The sequence below is a fragment of the Chanos chanos genome, chromosome 14 (genome assembly GCF_902362185.1).
Source record: "Chanos chanos chromosome 14, fChaCha1.1, whole genome shotgun sequence".
Lineage (NCBI taxonomy): Eukaryota > Metazoa > Chordata > Actinopteri > Gonorynchiformes > Chanidae > Chanos > Chanos chanos.
Window position 1 is genome coordinate 18,231,783 of NC_044508.1, and position 15,402 is coordinate 18,247,184.

A 15,402-nucleotide genomic window follows, 5' to 3' on the forward strand; every position below is an offset into this window, starting at 1 on the left:
TTACCTTCTGTAATGATGCCTGTGCGAAGCCCTACAGCCACACATACACACACACACACACACACACAGCACGTCACATTCTCCAGCTTTCACGCAGGTAGACATTTGAATTTACCAAAATAGAGCTGAGATATTTGTGTTGAAAGGATGGATGAGCCGAGCACATGTGAAGTCTAAAACACACACACACACACACACACACACACTCTCTCTATTCGAGAGCACTCTCATTCCCTTTTATGCATGGCTTAATTATATGTCTTAACTCTATGATAATCATTTTAATGTCTTTGGCAATAACTGGTGCGGAACTAGTGGATGGTGTTGGCTGAACACTCTCCTGCTGTGCGCGTAGCTGTCCATGGTGCTGAAAGTCAGTCGACAGTAGTTAAGAGCATGGCTCATGATAGCAGACCTCTGTGCTGGCCTTTCTGACCCCAGTGTACCGTGGCTCTGGATCACTGGGACGTGTCATTACTGAAATAATACCGTCGGCCTGGAGCAAGGCTACAGAGTCAGGGCACTGAGGAGGCTGCAAGCAGATGTCCTAGCAGATGTTCTACGCCGAGTTATCTCTTTGGTAAAGCCCACTCCTGTCTCTTCTATGAGCTCAGAGAGAGAAAGAGAGAGAGAGAGAGAGAGACAACACTTTCCTCAGGAGCTGCAGGAGGCCGGTGAATTATTCAGACAGACGGGATATTGCCTCAGAATTCGTAGGTGTTTTTGAAGATGGATAAAAGTGGTCGTAACTTTTGAGAGGAAGATGAGAAGGGAGAGGAAGAAATCCATTCCGTTCTGATATGAAGACGGTTAACATGACAGTCAAACCTGAATGAGGGTATGATTAATCACTCCAAAATCATCTACAGCTGGAGATATATCATTTGTTCCTGGCACTTATTATACATTACACTTTCAAATTCTGTGAAACTATCCACTCGTATTTTCCCAGTACACCCCACTAAAGGTGACTGAATTACGCTGATAAGGATAAAGTGTTCTACTGTAGCTCTGTCAGTTTGTGAGAGAAACCTGCTTTCATTGATGCTTACCTTAATTATCAGAGAATAAAGCGTCAACAGCTCTGTCTGATGAGTATTAATCTAAAACATTATTTTCTCGGTGTGGTATCATCAACACAACCCGCTGGGAGAGATGACGTTAAATCAAAGCTGAGGCTTTTTGGAACATGTTGTCGTGTCGTCTCCCGCTGAACGTGAGAGATCTGTTGTAGCTCCCTGTGAATGAGTCTGTAACTGAAAAGGGAAAACAGAAATGTTTGTGACAAGACCATCTAAGAAAGACGTTTTCTTTTTTATTCTCCTCCCATTGTCTCCAATACTACACTAAGTCAATATATTTTTACCGTGGTTTTTCTATATATTTTTACCTCACATTTTTTTTTATATTTTCTTTGAGAAAATTTCCATATAGATTCTCAAGTCAGCTAAGCATACATCTACTACTGTTTAAAAAACATGGAGTGTTCTACGATAAATGTATGACTACAGTCTTGTTTGTTTTGTTGTACTGGAGTGATATATTATTGTAGAAACGTAAAGGTGTTACCCTGTTTAACTAAACATCTATCCTTGGGTTTTTTAGCATGTTTTCCCTCTTTATTATCGCTGGGTTTTTTTTGTTTTGTTTTTTGTTTTTTTTAATGTCTTTATTTCTGGCTCTAAAGCAAGGATTGAGTTGTGCAGTAAAATGAATTTCGGTGGAAATATTTGCCTGCTGAACTAAAGAGAGAAACCAAGATAACACACCAGGGCCACACTGCCAACATCACTGTGTCTCTCCCTTTGGAACAAAAGGAACAAAACTGAAAGATTAAACAAACCAAAGATTTAGATGACCTCCCCCCCTTCCCGCTTACGCTGTGTGTGTGTGTGTGTGTGTGTGTGTGTGTGTGTTCTCTGTGATGAAGTTTGGCCTCTGGAAAAAAAATGTGTTTCCACATTTATTCCTTTTTATTTAGGTGCTGTTTTTTTATTTGCTTTGTTTGTTTTGGACAAATTCCTTGTTCCTGGTTGGTTAATGAGTCAATGGAAGCTTCAGGTCATAAAGAAATCCATTCACGTCAAAACAATGTTTTTGTTATTAGTTCACTGCTGTTTTTAGGGCTGGTATGGGGGGGTGTCTGATTGCATAATTGTAGTAACCTTAAAAGCAAAAAAAGTGCTTTCCCATACACTTCTTCTCGATGTATCAGACAGAAGAAAAAGAGAGAGATAGCAGGGAGTACCGGGCCAAAACTTCAAACAATTTTTACATGTTAATTTCAAGTCCCTGACAGGTTGGTCTGCTCGCACATAAGAGAATTGTGTCCCTCTAGGTTATTTCAAAACCCCGTCGAAGTCAAAAGAAACCTTTGAATTGAAATGTGGTCATTTGCATATTTATTTAAACATGCGGCGGCTACGGAAACAGGGTTGAGACATTTAATGAACAAATGCCTACCTTTGCTATCAGGGAGGCAGATGTCCTCCACCAAGTTATTCACAGTCATCATACGGTGTCTCCTCCCCTCCCTCCCATTCTCACTCTCTGCAGGCTTCCTCTGTTCCCTCTTATTCTCATCCCATCGCTTTTTTCCCTTCCACTACACCAGCCAAGGGACATCCCAATAAGGTCCTTCTAAGACATTTTCTATGGATCTTTGTTTGATGGGTGTAATTTACCAGTGAGCGGATAGAAATTCAGAAAACTTCCTATCTTTTTCTTTTCTTCTCTCTTTTTTTTTTCTTTTGGTGTTTGCTTTTTTTTTTCTTAGTGGTGGTTGCTTGCCCTCAAATGACCTAATTGCATTTTTGATGAATAGATTCTTGACCTGTCTTTTGAGGCATGCCTGACTGTTTGAGTTGAGGTTATCACCATTTCTTTACGCATTAGTCCGTTGATTCATTCTTGTCTCTTATACACATAGGGGAACCGTGTCTGAGCTGTATATTTCTTTTACGGTTCAAACAATTTTGTGAGTGGCAACAGATCTGTGATACACCTGTAATATGTTTATGATGCATTTTGGCATGTGATTTACAGCAGTGTGGTTAAATGTGTCCCATTTCACTACCGTGTATTCTTTTGTTTGGTATTGAAGAGTTCTTCTTATGTAGAGCATTTCGTCCTTATCGTCTGCGTTTGAACTGTAGGTTACCTTTATTATTCTGTCATTATCTCTCCTTACGCTTGACTTGTTTACTTTTCCTCGCAGGATAAAAAAAAAAAAAAATCTCTCACCTGTTGATCATTTTTCACGGCAGCTAATTTGCATAGACAGTTGGAGCGTTACAATTTTTCATGCCAACAGACCTTATTGAAGACTTGAGGGGAGTAAAATATCAGCTGTCTTTGAAATTAGGTGTTTGTGCATTTTATTTCATCCACCCTCTCATTTTGAGGTTAGAGGGTGAAATACACATATAGAGCTTAACATCGCCCAACACCACTTGCTCCGCTGTGATTTTCTTTGTGTCCATTTCAGCATTGCAGAGTATATTGTCAGTAACTCCGATGAGAGCTCACTGGTTTGGAATTTGACAAGAGTTCACGCCGCCTCAGAACTCTTAACGAATTAACATGTGTAATGCGTTCAGGGTGAAAATTGTCCTTTCTACTATGATCATTGTGCGATTGGTGTTCCAGCTAATAGACATGCAAATAAAGCAGAAATGTGTTTCACGCTCTGGATAGAACACAGACCGCCCATGGTCAATAAATGAGGCTGTGTATTACTCATATGTAGCTAGGGTTTGATAACAGTGCAGTGAAGTATGTGGTGGGGAAGACAAGTTAAATTACACGGGCTATCAGCCACTGCACACGTGTACACTACTTCAAAAGAAAATCTACCGCCTGCGTCGCATTAAAAAATATTTGTACTAAGTCGTTACTGTTAATGTATGAAATAAATGGGATATATTTAACGAGATTTGAATTTACAAAGGGTCAGAAGACACCCTAAGGAGTTTTTTTCTCCTCAAAGGTTTCTTCCTTAAAGGTTTAAGGTATTTTCACAGATACCTTAAAAAAAGTAAAAGTAAAAAAAAAAAAAGTATATATTATATATATATATATATATATATATATATATATATATATATATATATATATATTTATATAAAAGTATATAAAAAAAGCTATAATATATCTATGCTGTTTAGCAGAATATCTCAAACATCACAAAAAGGTCCCTGGTGAGAATTATTCACGTCTAAGGAAATGTTCCGTTTCAGTCAAGCATGTTATCATTGCATATTAAAAAATTGCACAAACAGTGACAAACTGAAGAAATCTGGATTTCTTGACACATGCTGGTCTCTAGGGCTGCATTTAATGAGCAGAAAAACTGGCAGAGGGTCTTAAAGGAGTCCCCCCCTTCCCCAGAAGGTCACGACTGTCCACCCTGTTTGCTGGCTGAAATATGTTCTTGTATCATTGAAAGGTCTATGCTGTTTGCTGTTTCCCAGAGAACCAATGCCCCTTATTCCTCTACCCCCCCCCCCCCCCAATCCTCCCCGCCGTGAATGTGTCTCCCTTCAAAATAGTTCTATGTTGACCCTCATTGCCCTCTGAGCTTCTGCAGATGAAAACCTTGTCATTAAAATGCAGAGTCTGAAAATAGCATAGGGCATTGGTTATTCAGCACAGGGCATAGTCAACATGCTAACACACTCTCTCACACACACACACACACACACACACACAGATCACATTTACATACCTTTAAATGTAAAAAAAAAAAAAAAAGCCCATCACACTGCCCCTCAAAGCTCTGTGGTCACATTTAACACATTAATAGGGTATGTACCTGTCCACTGTGAAATGTGAGATTAAATCTCTTGCTGTAGCACACACTGTTGAGACTCACACATAACCTTCCACTGTTGCATTCACCCACATACATCAAAATGTTTGAGCTCCGTGCCTCTCTGTAGGCCATTCCCTACAGATTTATGGTCTAAAAGAGCAAAAAGCCAAGTCTGTATTTACTCTGCTTCTTATTTCTTATGTTATTTACCTTTATCCAGTCTGGGGCCAGTCGAGCTGTTGTCTTGCCGCCCTCCCCTGCTAACACTGGCCCCCCATACCCCCCTCAGGCCCTTTGGCGCTGCTATATTTCCTGAGAGACATGGCCACAGTTTAGCCCCTGCAAATAGGGAATAATTTTTAACCAGTGGAGAATTTACTGTTTGGTCTCCTCTCTCCCTCTCTTGCGAGCCCCTCTGGTCCTAAATCCATTTCTCTGTTAGCATGAGCTGTGCTGGAGATGGTGGACGGGGGGGGGCGGGGGTGGGGCAGAGGCAGGATTTACACGTGGCCCTTGGCTGGCAGACAGAGTCTAATGAAGAAAGCCCTGTGTGGAGTGGGCTGATGGAAAGGGTTAGACAGAAATGGACCCCCTCTATCTCCATTCCATCTTCCCATCAGCTCTGTATATTTCTGTGTGTGTGTGTGTGTGTGTGTGTGTGTGTGTGTGTGTGTGTCTGTGTTTGTGTTGATGTGTGTGTGTCTGTGTTTGTGTTGATGTGTGTGTATCTGTGTTTGTGTTGATGTGTGTGTGTCTGTGTTTGTGTTGATGTGTGTGTATCTATGTCTGTATAGTTCTGACGGAAGAGATAAGGACCCCAGGGTCTCTTTAGGTTGCATAGCCCTGTGATAGTCTGGTCTCCAGGTGCTATCTGAAAAGCAGCATTAAGCTTCATCTCAGCTGGGTTTTTGCTGATGATAAGTGTTGTGATTGAGCCATAGCAACAGACTTTGGGCAAACTGATAAACTCCGTCATGGGTGTCTTTATTGTTAATTGCCTTTTATTTGATGAATAATTGTGACCTCACTTGCGTTCCTTTGTTCTCACTGACATTCGAAAGCTATTTTATTTGTTCTCTTTTGTTTTTTGAGTTCATATCAAACATAAATCATACATGCATATGTGCTGTTGGACTGCTTGAGACTCATCAGAGTCATTCTTTGCATGTATTCTTCCTTATATCTCTCTGTACTCTACTCCACACTGTCCTGGTCACTGCCTCAGATACAGGGTCAGCTCCCAGTCTCTCTGATTAGTCAGTTTCTCTGTTTTAATGAACAGTGTCTGTGTCTAATACTTATAGCAGCACTTTTGTGGAGAGTTTCAAACCTACTTTGAATAAGTAATTACATAATTTCTCAATTTAATTCAGTGTTGGTGAATCTGCAATAGGATTTCCATCCAGACAAAGAGACAATCTATGCTAATTGTATGCACTGAGTGACCTAAGTTTAAATGAATCCTGTGTGTCTGAATAGAAAGAATGTGGATTAGTATGTGGAAAGTTGCCATCAGCTCCTCTTCAGACCTCTGGGCCTTCATTGTCCTATAATTAATCACCTTAATTGTGCACTTTTTATCGATTCTTTACCTGAGTCAGCAATTACATGCGGCAAACTTCGGAAAAAAAAAAAAAAAGGGTAGGCATTTCATGTCAGTTCTCAGAAATCATTTAGGTGTATTACTTTATCGACTCCTGCTTCTTGAAACAAAACAGATTTATCTTTTGTTTCTTTCGCTTTTCTTTCTTTTTCTTTCCTTTTCCCCCCTTCTCTTCTTCACTGAATTGCAAGAAGACCTTTTTTTTTTTTTTTTTTTAAACATATTCCCGAGACAAAATCTGATGCGAAATTAACCAGACGTGCTAAAAGTATGAGATTCTATCACCATCACTGTATCTGCATAATGTCTTTTTGAAGATGAATACAGATACACTCTTAACTGCATCCAGCTTGCTTTAAGGATGCAGGAAATAACCTGTACTATTTTCCATGACAGACTCTGTTACTTAGGGACTTATTTAATGAAGTCAACCATTTGGTCTTTGGTTCCTCTATTGTTCCTAACAGTGTATACATGAGGGGGGGGGGGTCATTAAGCAATCATTAAAATGCAATCATCATCAGACAGGAACTTTCTGTGCCTCAGGTCTGGTGAAACTACAGCAAAACACGCATTAAAACACAATACAGGTCAATTAAAATACAATGCAATTTGAGACTGCTTTTCGATGCCACAAGAAATGTCAAGGGAGAGCTGGCCAATTTTCAGTCACTCCAGACCCTTTTGGTCAAAACACTGCCGTTTTTGTATTGGTCAAATGTCTGAGGTGTCTAATTCCCTTAATCTGAGACGACTGAAAATGGGCACAAGTCTATAACTGCATATCGATATTACAGACTCAGAATGAAGATTAATCCACGTACAGTTTCACTCCATTTTATTAGATTATTAAATAGTGACAATCTAGTCAATGCACTTTACAAGACATGGTCGTGCATAATTAGGCAAAATGAAGTTTGTAGTATACTCGATAATCATGCTCCTTGTCTATTCTGATTCATTCTTACAGACAGCACATAAACCCAGCGCTAATAGCCAAGCCCAGTCCGCTCTGTGGTTCAGATTTGATCACAGTTAGCTGGGAAATGCATCAAAGGGTATCCGTCCGTGTTCGGAAACACTAATGATTTCCCTTATGTGTATTCATCACAAATAAAACTGTTTTAAAGTCTCTGCTGTTAGACCCAAGAAACAAGTTGGAGTAGAGTAAATCTGTTTCTTACAAAAGGGAACAGCTTTGGTGATGTGATTTCTGTCCAACTGGCGGCAGACTTGTGCAGGACCGGGTTAAGAATTGATATCAGTTTGAAAGCTCAAAGTGGTCACATTAATTTAATGCTTTCTAAATAAGCATTCTCCAGCAGCTGAATAGGGCAGCCAATGTTCTGTGCGTTCTATCCCCGCACTGTACATTCAGAGAGAAACAGTACTTTTTTTTTCTATTTCAGGGAAAATACCATCATATGTGTAGTGTTCCAGATTTCCATAAGACCTATAGAACAAGACTCCTACAGGATGAAGGCTTTTTTTTTTTTTTTTTTCCCCCTGTTCCTACCACAATAGGTCAAATTCTTAGCTACTCTGCACAATTTGTGGCATTGTATCATATATTCTTCTTTTGTTGCTTTGTTTCATTGCACAAAGAAAAAGAAGTGTCCAAACTCCAGGCTTTGAATAGGAGTTTTATCTGGAACTTTGGATCAATGCCATAGCCATATGCTGCATATATGTTTCTGCTCTTTCTTCTTCTTTTTTTTCTTTTAAGTTATGGAGACCTTGAAAACCCAATAGACCACATTGTGTTCTTGTCACTGTTCATTAATCCTCTATGTAACCCTTCTTTTCCAGCTCCATCTAATTTGTGTCAAACAGCTCTCTACAGCCTTGTCTTGTCAATCAGGTCTAGAGAAACGGAGTAAGGTCATTGGACTCAGTAGTAGAATTAGGCATTGTCAGAGGTAGTGTACAGCTGAATGGTCTTTCTCTCTTTAGAGACCAAAAGCCTTGGATATTCTGGTCATCCATGATATGGTCAAGATCTAATTTCATGCAGTATTTCTGCCGTTCCCGCTCGCAAAATTCCAATCCACTGCAACTGTTCCTATTCATTTCCAAACGCGAAGGCCCTTTTTGCTAAGCTTTGATCACTCTCTGAACAGCAATGTATTCCACCCTCTGTCTTAAGCAGGCAGTCGTTGGAGTGTCTCTCTCTATTTCTCACTGTGAACAGTCATTAAGGTGGTGCGGGTGGAGGGGTGAGGTGTTTAAAGACAGTTGGAGGCACAAAAATTTCACTCGCGTGACACAGAACGTGTAATGCCAGCCCTCAGTTTCCCCTTCATGTCTCCTCAAAGCACGAGGAGCACTGGAAACGGAAGCCACTGCATCTCTCACACCGAATCCCCCGTCAACTCATTTATCTATGGTCCTAATCATGTTTCACAGCAAACTGTTCCACAGGTTGTGTGAATCTGTGATTGGATTTAACAGAGGAAATGAACTGATGTGCAATTGCAATATGTTTGTTGTCTTTATCAGAAATAAATATAATATCAAACTGTTCTCTTGTGAATACGCGAGATTCTGTGGTAACTGTGTTAACATATGTTAACTCAGAAACTCCATTTCAATATGATGAGTATGGTCATGAAAATATAATTATGACCCATTAGTATATAAACGGTTCACATTCCTCTTGAAATCATTGGGGGAAAAAAACAAACAAACAAACAAACAAACAAACAAACAAAAAAAACATTTAATTTTCAAACCCTAAATCTTTAATGTGTTCATTTTGCATTGTTTACAGTGCAGTCATTGCATCTGAACTATTTCTGCATGTCACGCAAAGCTTAACTGTTATTACTAGAGCTATATGATTTCACACTGTTACAATAACTCAAAGGTTTAGTTACAGCCGGGTAACAACCTCATTGCTCTCCCCCTGGCTCCACCAATCAGCATTCAGCATCGCTGATCTGCTGATCACTGGTCTGATTAACTGATTATTCAATCATTCGTTTCACCTGTTTCAGTTTTGTTTGACCTGGGTTTCTGTTTGTGTCATTACTCTTGCCTTTGATCTTTTCTTTGTGAAGTCCTGCCTTTGCCAAGTGTATTACTGAGCATTATTCTGTGTGGTAAGGTTAAAAAGCTGAGCCTATTCTCAGACACATGTCTCGTTCCAGTTTGTACGGCTTAGCTTTCCAGTTAACTCCTTGTCTTGATTTCTTGTACCTGTTGTCGTGTTCCTGTCTGTCTCTTCTGCCTGAGTCCAAGATTCCTGGCAGCCTGTGACCCTAGTCTGAGTTCTGTACTTCACTGTCTTTAGTAAAGTCTCCGGTCACACACATACAGTCTCCCCAGATCTCTCTGACAAGCAGAGAGAGTTTTTATTGGCCATATCTTACTGTGATCCCACCTCACTGGCTTTTCTCCAACAACAAAACCTCCTCCTCCATTTTAACCATAGCACGTGTGTCACAGCCTTTTCAAATGCTCAACATTATACATTTTAAGACCAACTATGTACAACTGGGTTTAGTTCTTTAGTGCTTTTTTATTATGTTTCAAAACTCAAAATTTCACAGCGTGTAAGAATGGATCTCAGCCTTAAAAAATGATTTGGCGCACAAGATCGTTTTGTCTGTTATTAGATCAATGCCACAGCTGTACTGTGCACTCATTCTTTTGCTGTAATCCACCATTTCATTGTTGTTGTTGTTGTTGTTGTTGTTGTTGTTGTTTTGTTGCTATGGAGGCCTTTAAGCCCCAACAGGGCCTTTTCTATTCTTGTCATTATTCATTATGTCTGTATGTCTTTATTTATTTATTTATTTTAACACACTGAATATACACACTGAATAAAACTGTACTCTTTGGGCATATCCTTTCAGTCAGGTTTGATGAAATGGTGGCTATTGGGACAATGTGAGATGTACTATATAAATGGGTGTGCTGTCCATTTAAAAACAGACATTACACAATAGATTCTACTCCATTTTATTGGATTTTTAAGAGCGCAGCGTGTAATACGGATTCTAATCTTCATAGCAGGGAGTGTTTTCTTTTTTCTCTTTTTTTTTATTTTTTAATCCAGCCTTCACAGAACAGATTTGTTGTCTGTCCAAACTGGAGGCAGTTACTACACATTTTTACTCTGTCAAAACAGTGTTTTCATTATAGATTAGGCTGACTGATGGTGTTTGATTCCACAGTTTTGTGGCCAGGTTCTGGGGACTGTTGTACTGTGAACCTCTCACCGTTTAAAATAAAACAAAGAGGCGTTTCATCTTTCGTACACCCTTCACCCCAGTTGAACATTGTGTTGGTATTGGTTGCTTGGATGTTGCATTGAGCCAATGGGAAGATATTCAGTATTACATCCACAGAAGAAAGATGACCAACTGTGGTGTGGGCAGAGCATCGAAAATAATGTCTGAGGCTGAAAGCTGGTTAAAACCAGCATTTTTTATCATCTCTAAGAATCCGTCACGTGTCACAAGTGTTCTTTCACTGTCAACAAACAAGTCTCATTGTGAGAGCTGATCATGTTTCTGTATTCAAAGGCTTTTCAATATCAGTTGCATTTTTTTTTCCAACAATCATTTCATTTACAGAACAAATTCTGTTAAAGCCTTGAAAGCCGTCTGTGCTTCAGACAAGAGAGAGACATTTTATTGTCGTCTCACAAGAGAAGTCAGAGAGAAACGAGAGTGGAGGGAAACGGGAAAAGCAGACCTCTGAGAGTGTTTGATGCATTAGCCTAGTGGTTGGAGGACAAATATTGTATGATAAAATAAAGTCATGATACTGAAATTCTCCTTTTAAGTGTTAGTTGTAAGATATCACATTACTTAAGTTTGTAAATTAAGCTTTAGAGAAGAACAAACTCAAGGATGCTTGGCCTTAATTTTCATAGATTTTAACACATGAAAGAGTGTTTGAGAAAGGCTGCATGGTATAAAAAAAGAAGAAGAAGAAGAAGAAGAAGAAAGAAACACAGACAAACACTTGATATCAAAGGATGTCTACTGAATAATTTGCATAATGGCAAATAACATTGTTTTTATGGAAATGAATCACCTCTCTTTAAAGGATGTGTATTTTTAAATCAATTTGCCTTAATCAGATCGTGAAACCAGTCCCTCAGACATGAATATTGTAAAGTGTGATACACTTAGAGTATTTTAGAAGTCTTGTATGAAATTAGTGTTTGTCAAGCTGTGTCCTCACAATGCTGGTTCTAGTTGGTTCTGTAGAAGCATTCTAGCATGCTTAGTGTCAACACACATGATGACATGAGAGAGATTGACATGTGGTCAAGGTTACTAACATATATAACTGCGGAACTCTGCATAGCGATTGTACACATTCATAAGTCACATAAACACGTAGCAAGCGTGTAAACATGAAACGAGCCAAACCTACTGGTCTAAGCCGAACACACGTGTAAGTAGATAGCTGCACTTCATCTTTTCTGTTTGCATTTTCATCATCACTCCCCTGAGGGGAGGAACTAAGATCAGCGTCATCAGCGACCTCTCTGTATTGATCTTACCACTAATGAACTTCCCCGGCACAGGCGTCCAACGAGTGGAGATGAAATGGCTTACAATCTCCTAGCATGACATGTACGTGTGTGTGTGTGTGTGTGTGTATGTGAGTGTATGTGAGTGTGTGTGTGTGTGTGTGTGTGTGTGTGTGTGTGTGTGTGTGTGTGTGTGTGAGAGAGAGTGTGCGCGTGTGTGTGTGTGTATGTGAGTGTGTGTGTGTGTGTGTGTGTGTGTGTGTGTGTGTGTGTGTGTGTGTGTGCAGTCACAGTAGCACATACGGCTGTGCCATATGCATCACATACATCTTTGTCCTCCGTGCATGCGGAGTGTCACCGTTCACACTTTCATCTCGTCCTTTTCACGCAGACCTTCTTCTTCAAAGAGCACAACACAGCCAACAAGTGTGGGCACAATGTGACTGCTATTTCTGCTCTAAGCATGTGGTCTTTGTTGAAGAAAACCTATTTTCAGGGAAAGAAGTGCATTATCATTGTGTGTGTGTGTGTGTGTATGTGTTTTAAAGCTGTCTTTTTGCTTGTGGTTGTTTGTGTGTGTATGTGTGTGTGTGTGTGTGTGTGTGTGTGTGTGTGTGCATGTGTGCATGTGTGTGTGTGCACGCCTGTTGATGACAGTAGTTAATGATCTTGGTCTTTTGACCTTGGCTTTTGCTTCTACTTTAACAGATGAATGCATTGTTATTGAACTTTTCAGTTCACAGGTGGTCAATTAATCTCACACATGGACATCTGTACAGTGAAAGCAATTATCTAGGTGTTGACCAACACATTAATGTTTGAGTCGTTGGTAGAAGTTGCTGTGTTCCCACTGTTTGAAATGCACTATGACCACATATGTGCATTGAAGAGATGTGTAAAATACATGATGGTGAACATATCAATTATCCAATTCACTATCTTTCTGTCTCTCCCTCCCTCCCTCCCTTTCTCTCCCTCCCTCTCTCTCTCTCTCTCTCTCTCTCACACACACACACACACACAAACAAAAATGAACAGAAATATGGTAATTCTTTTGTCAATGACATGATATGTAGTGCCTGCTAAATATCTTATTGTTGTACTGTGTCCTTACCTACACAGTGCCACCTCCTCCAGAGAGCCAGTACACAGAAAACAAATGGGTTAACACAGATTTAGACAGATTAGCACACCATGGTTTGACTAACTGCTGAATGCCGAGCATGTCTGTCAACTGGAGAAGAAGTGGGCTGATATTGTATACATATTTCACTGGTAACATGAATCTTTTTCGCAAAGAGATTGGTTTCCGGCTGCTACCACACGCTACTCTCCCTCGACGAGGCAATAAAGTGGAGAGAGAAGTGAGGGAAACCAGTCGGAGGTTGGAAAGTTTATTTCCATATTCTTTTGGTGCAGCTCTGCTTTACAGATCACAACATAAACCTCCTGACCTGAAAGGATTGAGTCTCTAGAGTTACTGTGTGACTACAAACAAAACCTCATATTGACTTTTAAGTTAAATGTATTGATTTTTGGAAGGACAAAAACCCTGCCTTTACTAGTGCTGTTACTGTTACTGGTTAAAATGTTTCAGAGAGCTTGTTTTTTTATAGCTGAAGTGTTTGTTTTTCACTGTGCGAGAGGCAGAACTAATTGGAGTATGAAAGATAAGGCTGTTTGCTGTGGACTTGTTTACATTTTCCAAGTCCGTTGAAATAGTAGTATACTCCTGAATGACCGATTAGTGATTCAGAAAGAGCAGAGTGTTTTAGTCATGTCTCTGAGGATTTGAATAGAATAACGCCTCCTTTTCTCTCTCTCTCTCTCTCTCTCTCTCACACACACACACACACACACGCGCACACACACACACACACACGCGCACACACACACACACACACACACACACACACACACACACAATGAAGAGCAGAGAAGTTTCTTACCACAGGCCATCTTGGATGCAGATATTTCTTTTTCGAGGCACTATTATTTACACATCCTGGGCACTACACAGGTAATTCTATCTGTGGCAGTACTCTTTAAAAAGAGTTCCGTTCCGGAAAACAGTTCTGCCCGGGTTATGTGCTGCTTGAGATAAAGAAATAAAAAAACAAACAGCACGTCACTCGGGCAGAATTATTTTCCAAAATGGTACTCTTTACATATATTTACATGTATATATTTCTTGTTGAATCCCTTCCTTGCTGAAATAGACCCTGTTTCGTGCAACCATTTGTCTCAGTGATTTTTCTTCAAATCATCCTCTTATCTTCTAACATTACCTTTTACAGATTACAGAACGTGAAGCAGGCAGTGAGACCTGGATGTTACTGGTGTTGGACTTTGCATATCTCATTGTTGGAACAGTAGACAATTGAACCCCTTCTAAATAAATGAGTTCCTAAAGCGGGATTAGACACTCTCTTTCCCCCTCCGATTTAATGAGGCTAAATCAATGGAGCATTGCTCCCATGCAAATCCCCACCGGGGGACGATGGACGCCATTAGCTCAAACTTAAAATCCGCCTGCCTATTAGCACAGTGGCCATGAGACGGGATCGGGGAAGGGAAGAGCCTTGATCCCAGGAGCAGAGGGAGGCTGGTATATGTCCCTGATGAGTTGAATTGACCCTTTCATGGATCTCCAATCCCTTCCTCTGTCTGATTTCCTCCGGATTTTAGCCATCCCAATCCCCTGCAGCATTCCGTTACTCTTGCCAGACATGTCCAGGCATGCCCTGAAGAACACACACACACACACGCACACACACACACACACACACACACACACACACACACACACACACTCTCTCTCTATTGCCGTCATTTTGACAAATGCATGTCCGCCCCACAGTTGTGCATGTTTGAGCTTAACTGTGGCATTGATATTAACAAAGCCTTTTAATTGCGTTAATTGGTTTGCTCTCTTGCTGCATTAAGAGTCTCCAGACTGTGTTTGCAGGATGTTTTCAGCCACAATCAAAGCAAATAAAGCAATGGGATTTAGACTTTGACATTGGATGATTACTCTGAAGTATGCTTGCTTCCTGCTCATTTGAAGACGAGCTCTCGCTGGTTGTGTGGAATAGATGTGTGATTTTCGTTTTCTAGTTGTTTGTCTCTTGTTAATTAAAAACTCTCTCTTTCTCTCTCTCTCTCTCTCTCTCTCTCCTTCTCTCTCTCTCTCTCCCACTCTCTCTTCCCTTTAATTCTACACAGCTGGAAATTACAGGGAACATCGCCCTAATCTTACATCTTTGTTGGTGCAGCCAATTTCATCATCCTTAGCCCGAGAGCTGCTGTCTGCCCCTGCCGCAGGGCAAGGGAGACCCTGCATCCCTTTTGTCATGTCTTTGGCTTCAGGTAAGTCTCACAACTGCCATATTTATGATCCCAGAAAAGCTTTTAGTGTCTCAATAGGGACATGTGGGTCACTGCCTTTTTATTTAAAAGCAGAGTCTATTGTATGACACGATCCTACTATGTTAA

The 15,402-nt window shown here is 40.3% G+C and overlaps 1 protein-coding gene across 1 annotated transcript in view; it reads left to right on the top strand.

The window, feature by feature from the left end:
- Positions 1-15,402, top strand: part of naaladl2 (N-acetylated alpha-linked acidic dipeptidase like 2) — a 144,491-nt gene that overhangs the window by 58,201 nt on the left and 70,888 nt on the right. Inside the window, exon 5 of the mRNA XM_030791983.1 lies at positions 15,133-15,280. Within this exon, the coding sequence (XP_030647843.1) occupies positions 15,133-15,280 (148 nt within the window). The remainder of the gene's footprint in view (positions 1-15,132; positions 15,281-15,402) is intronic.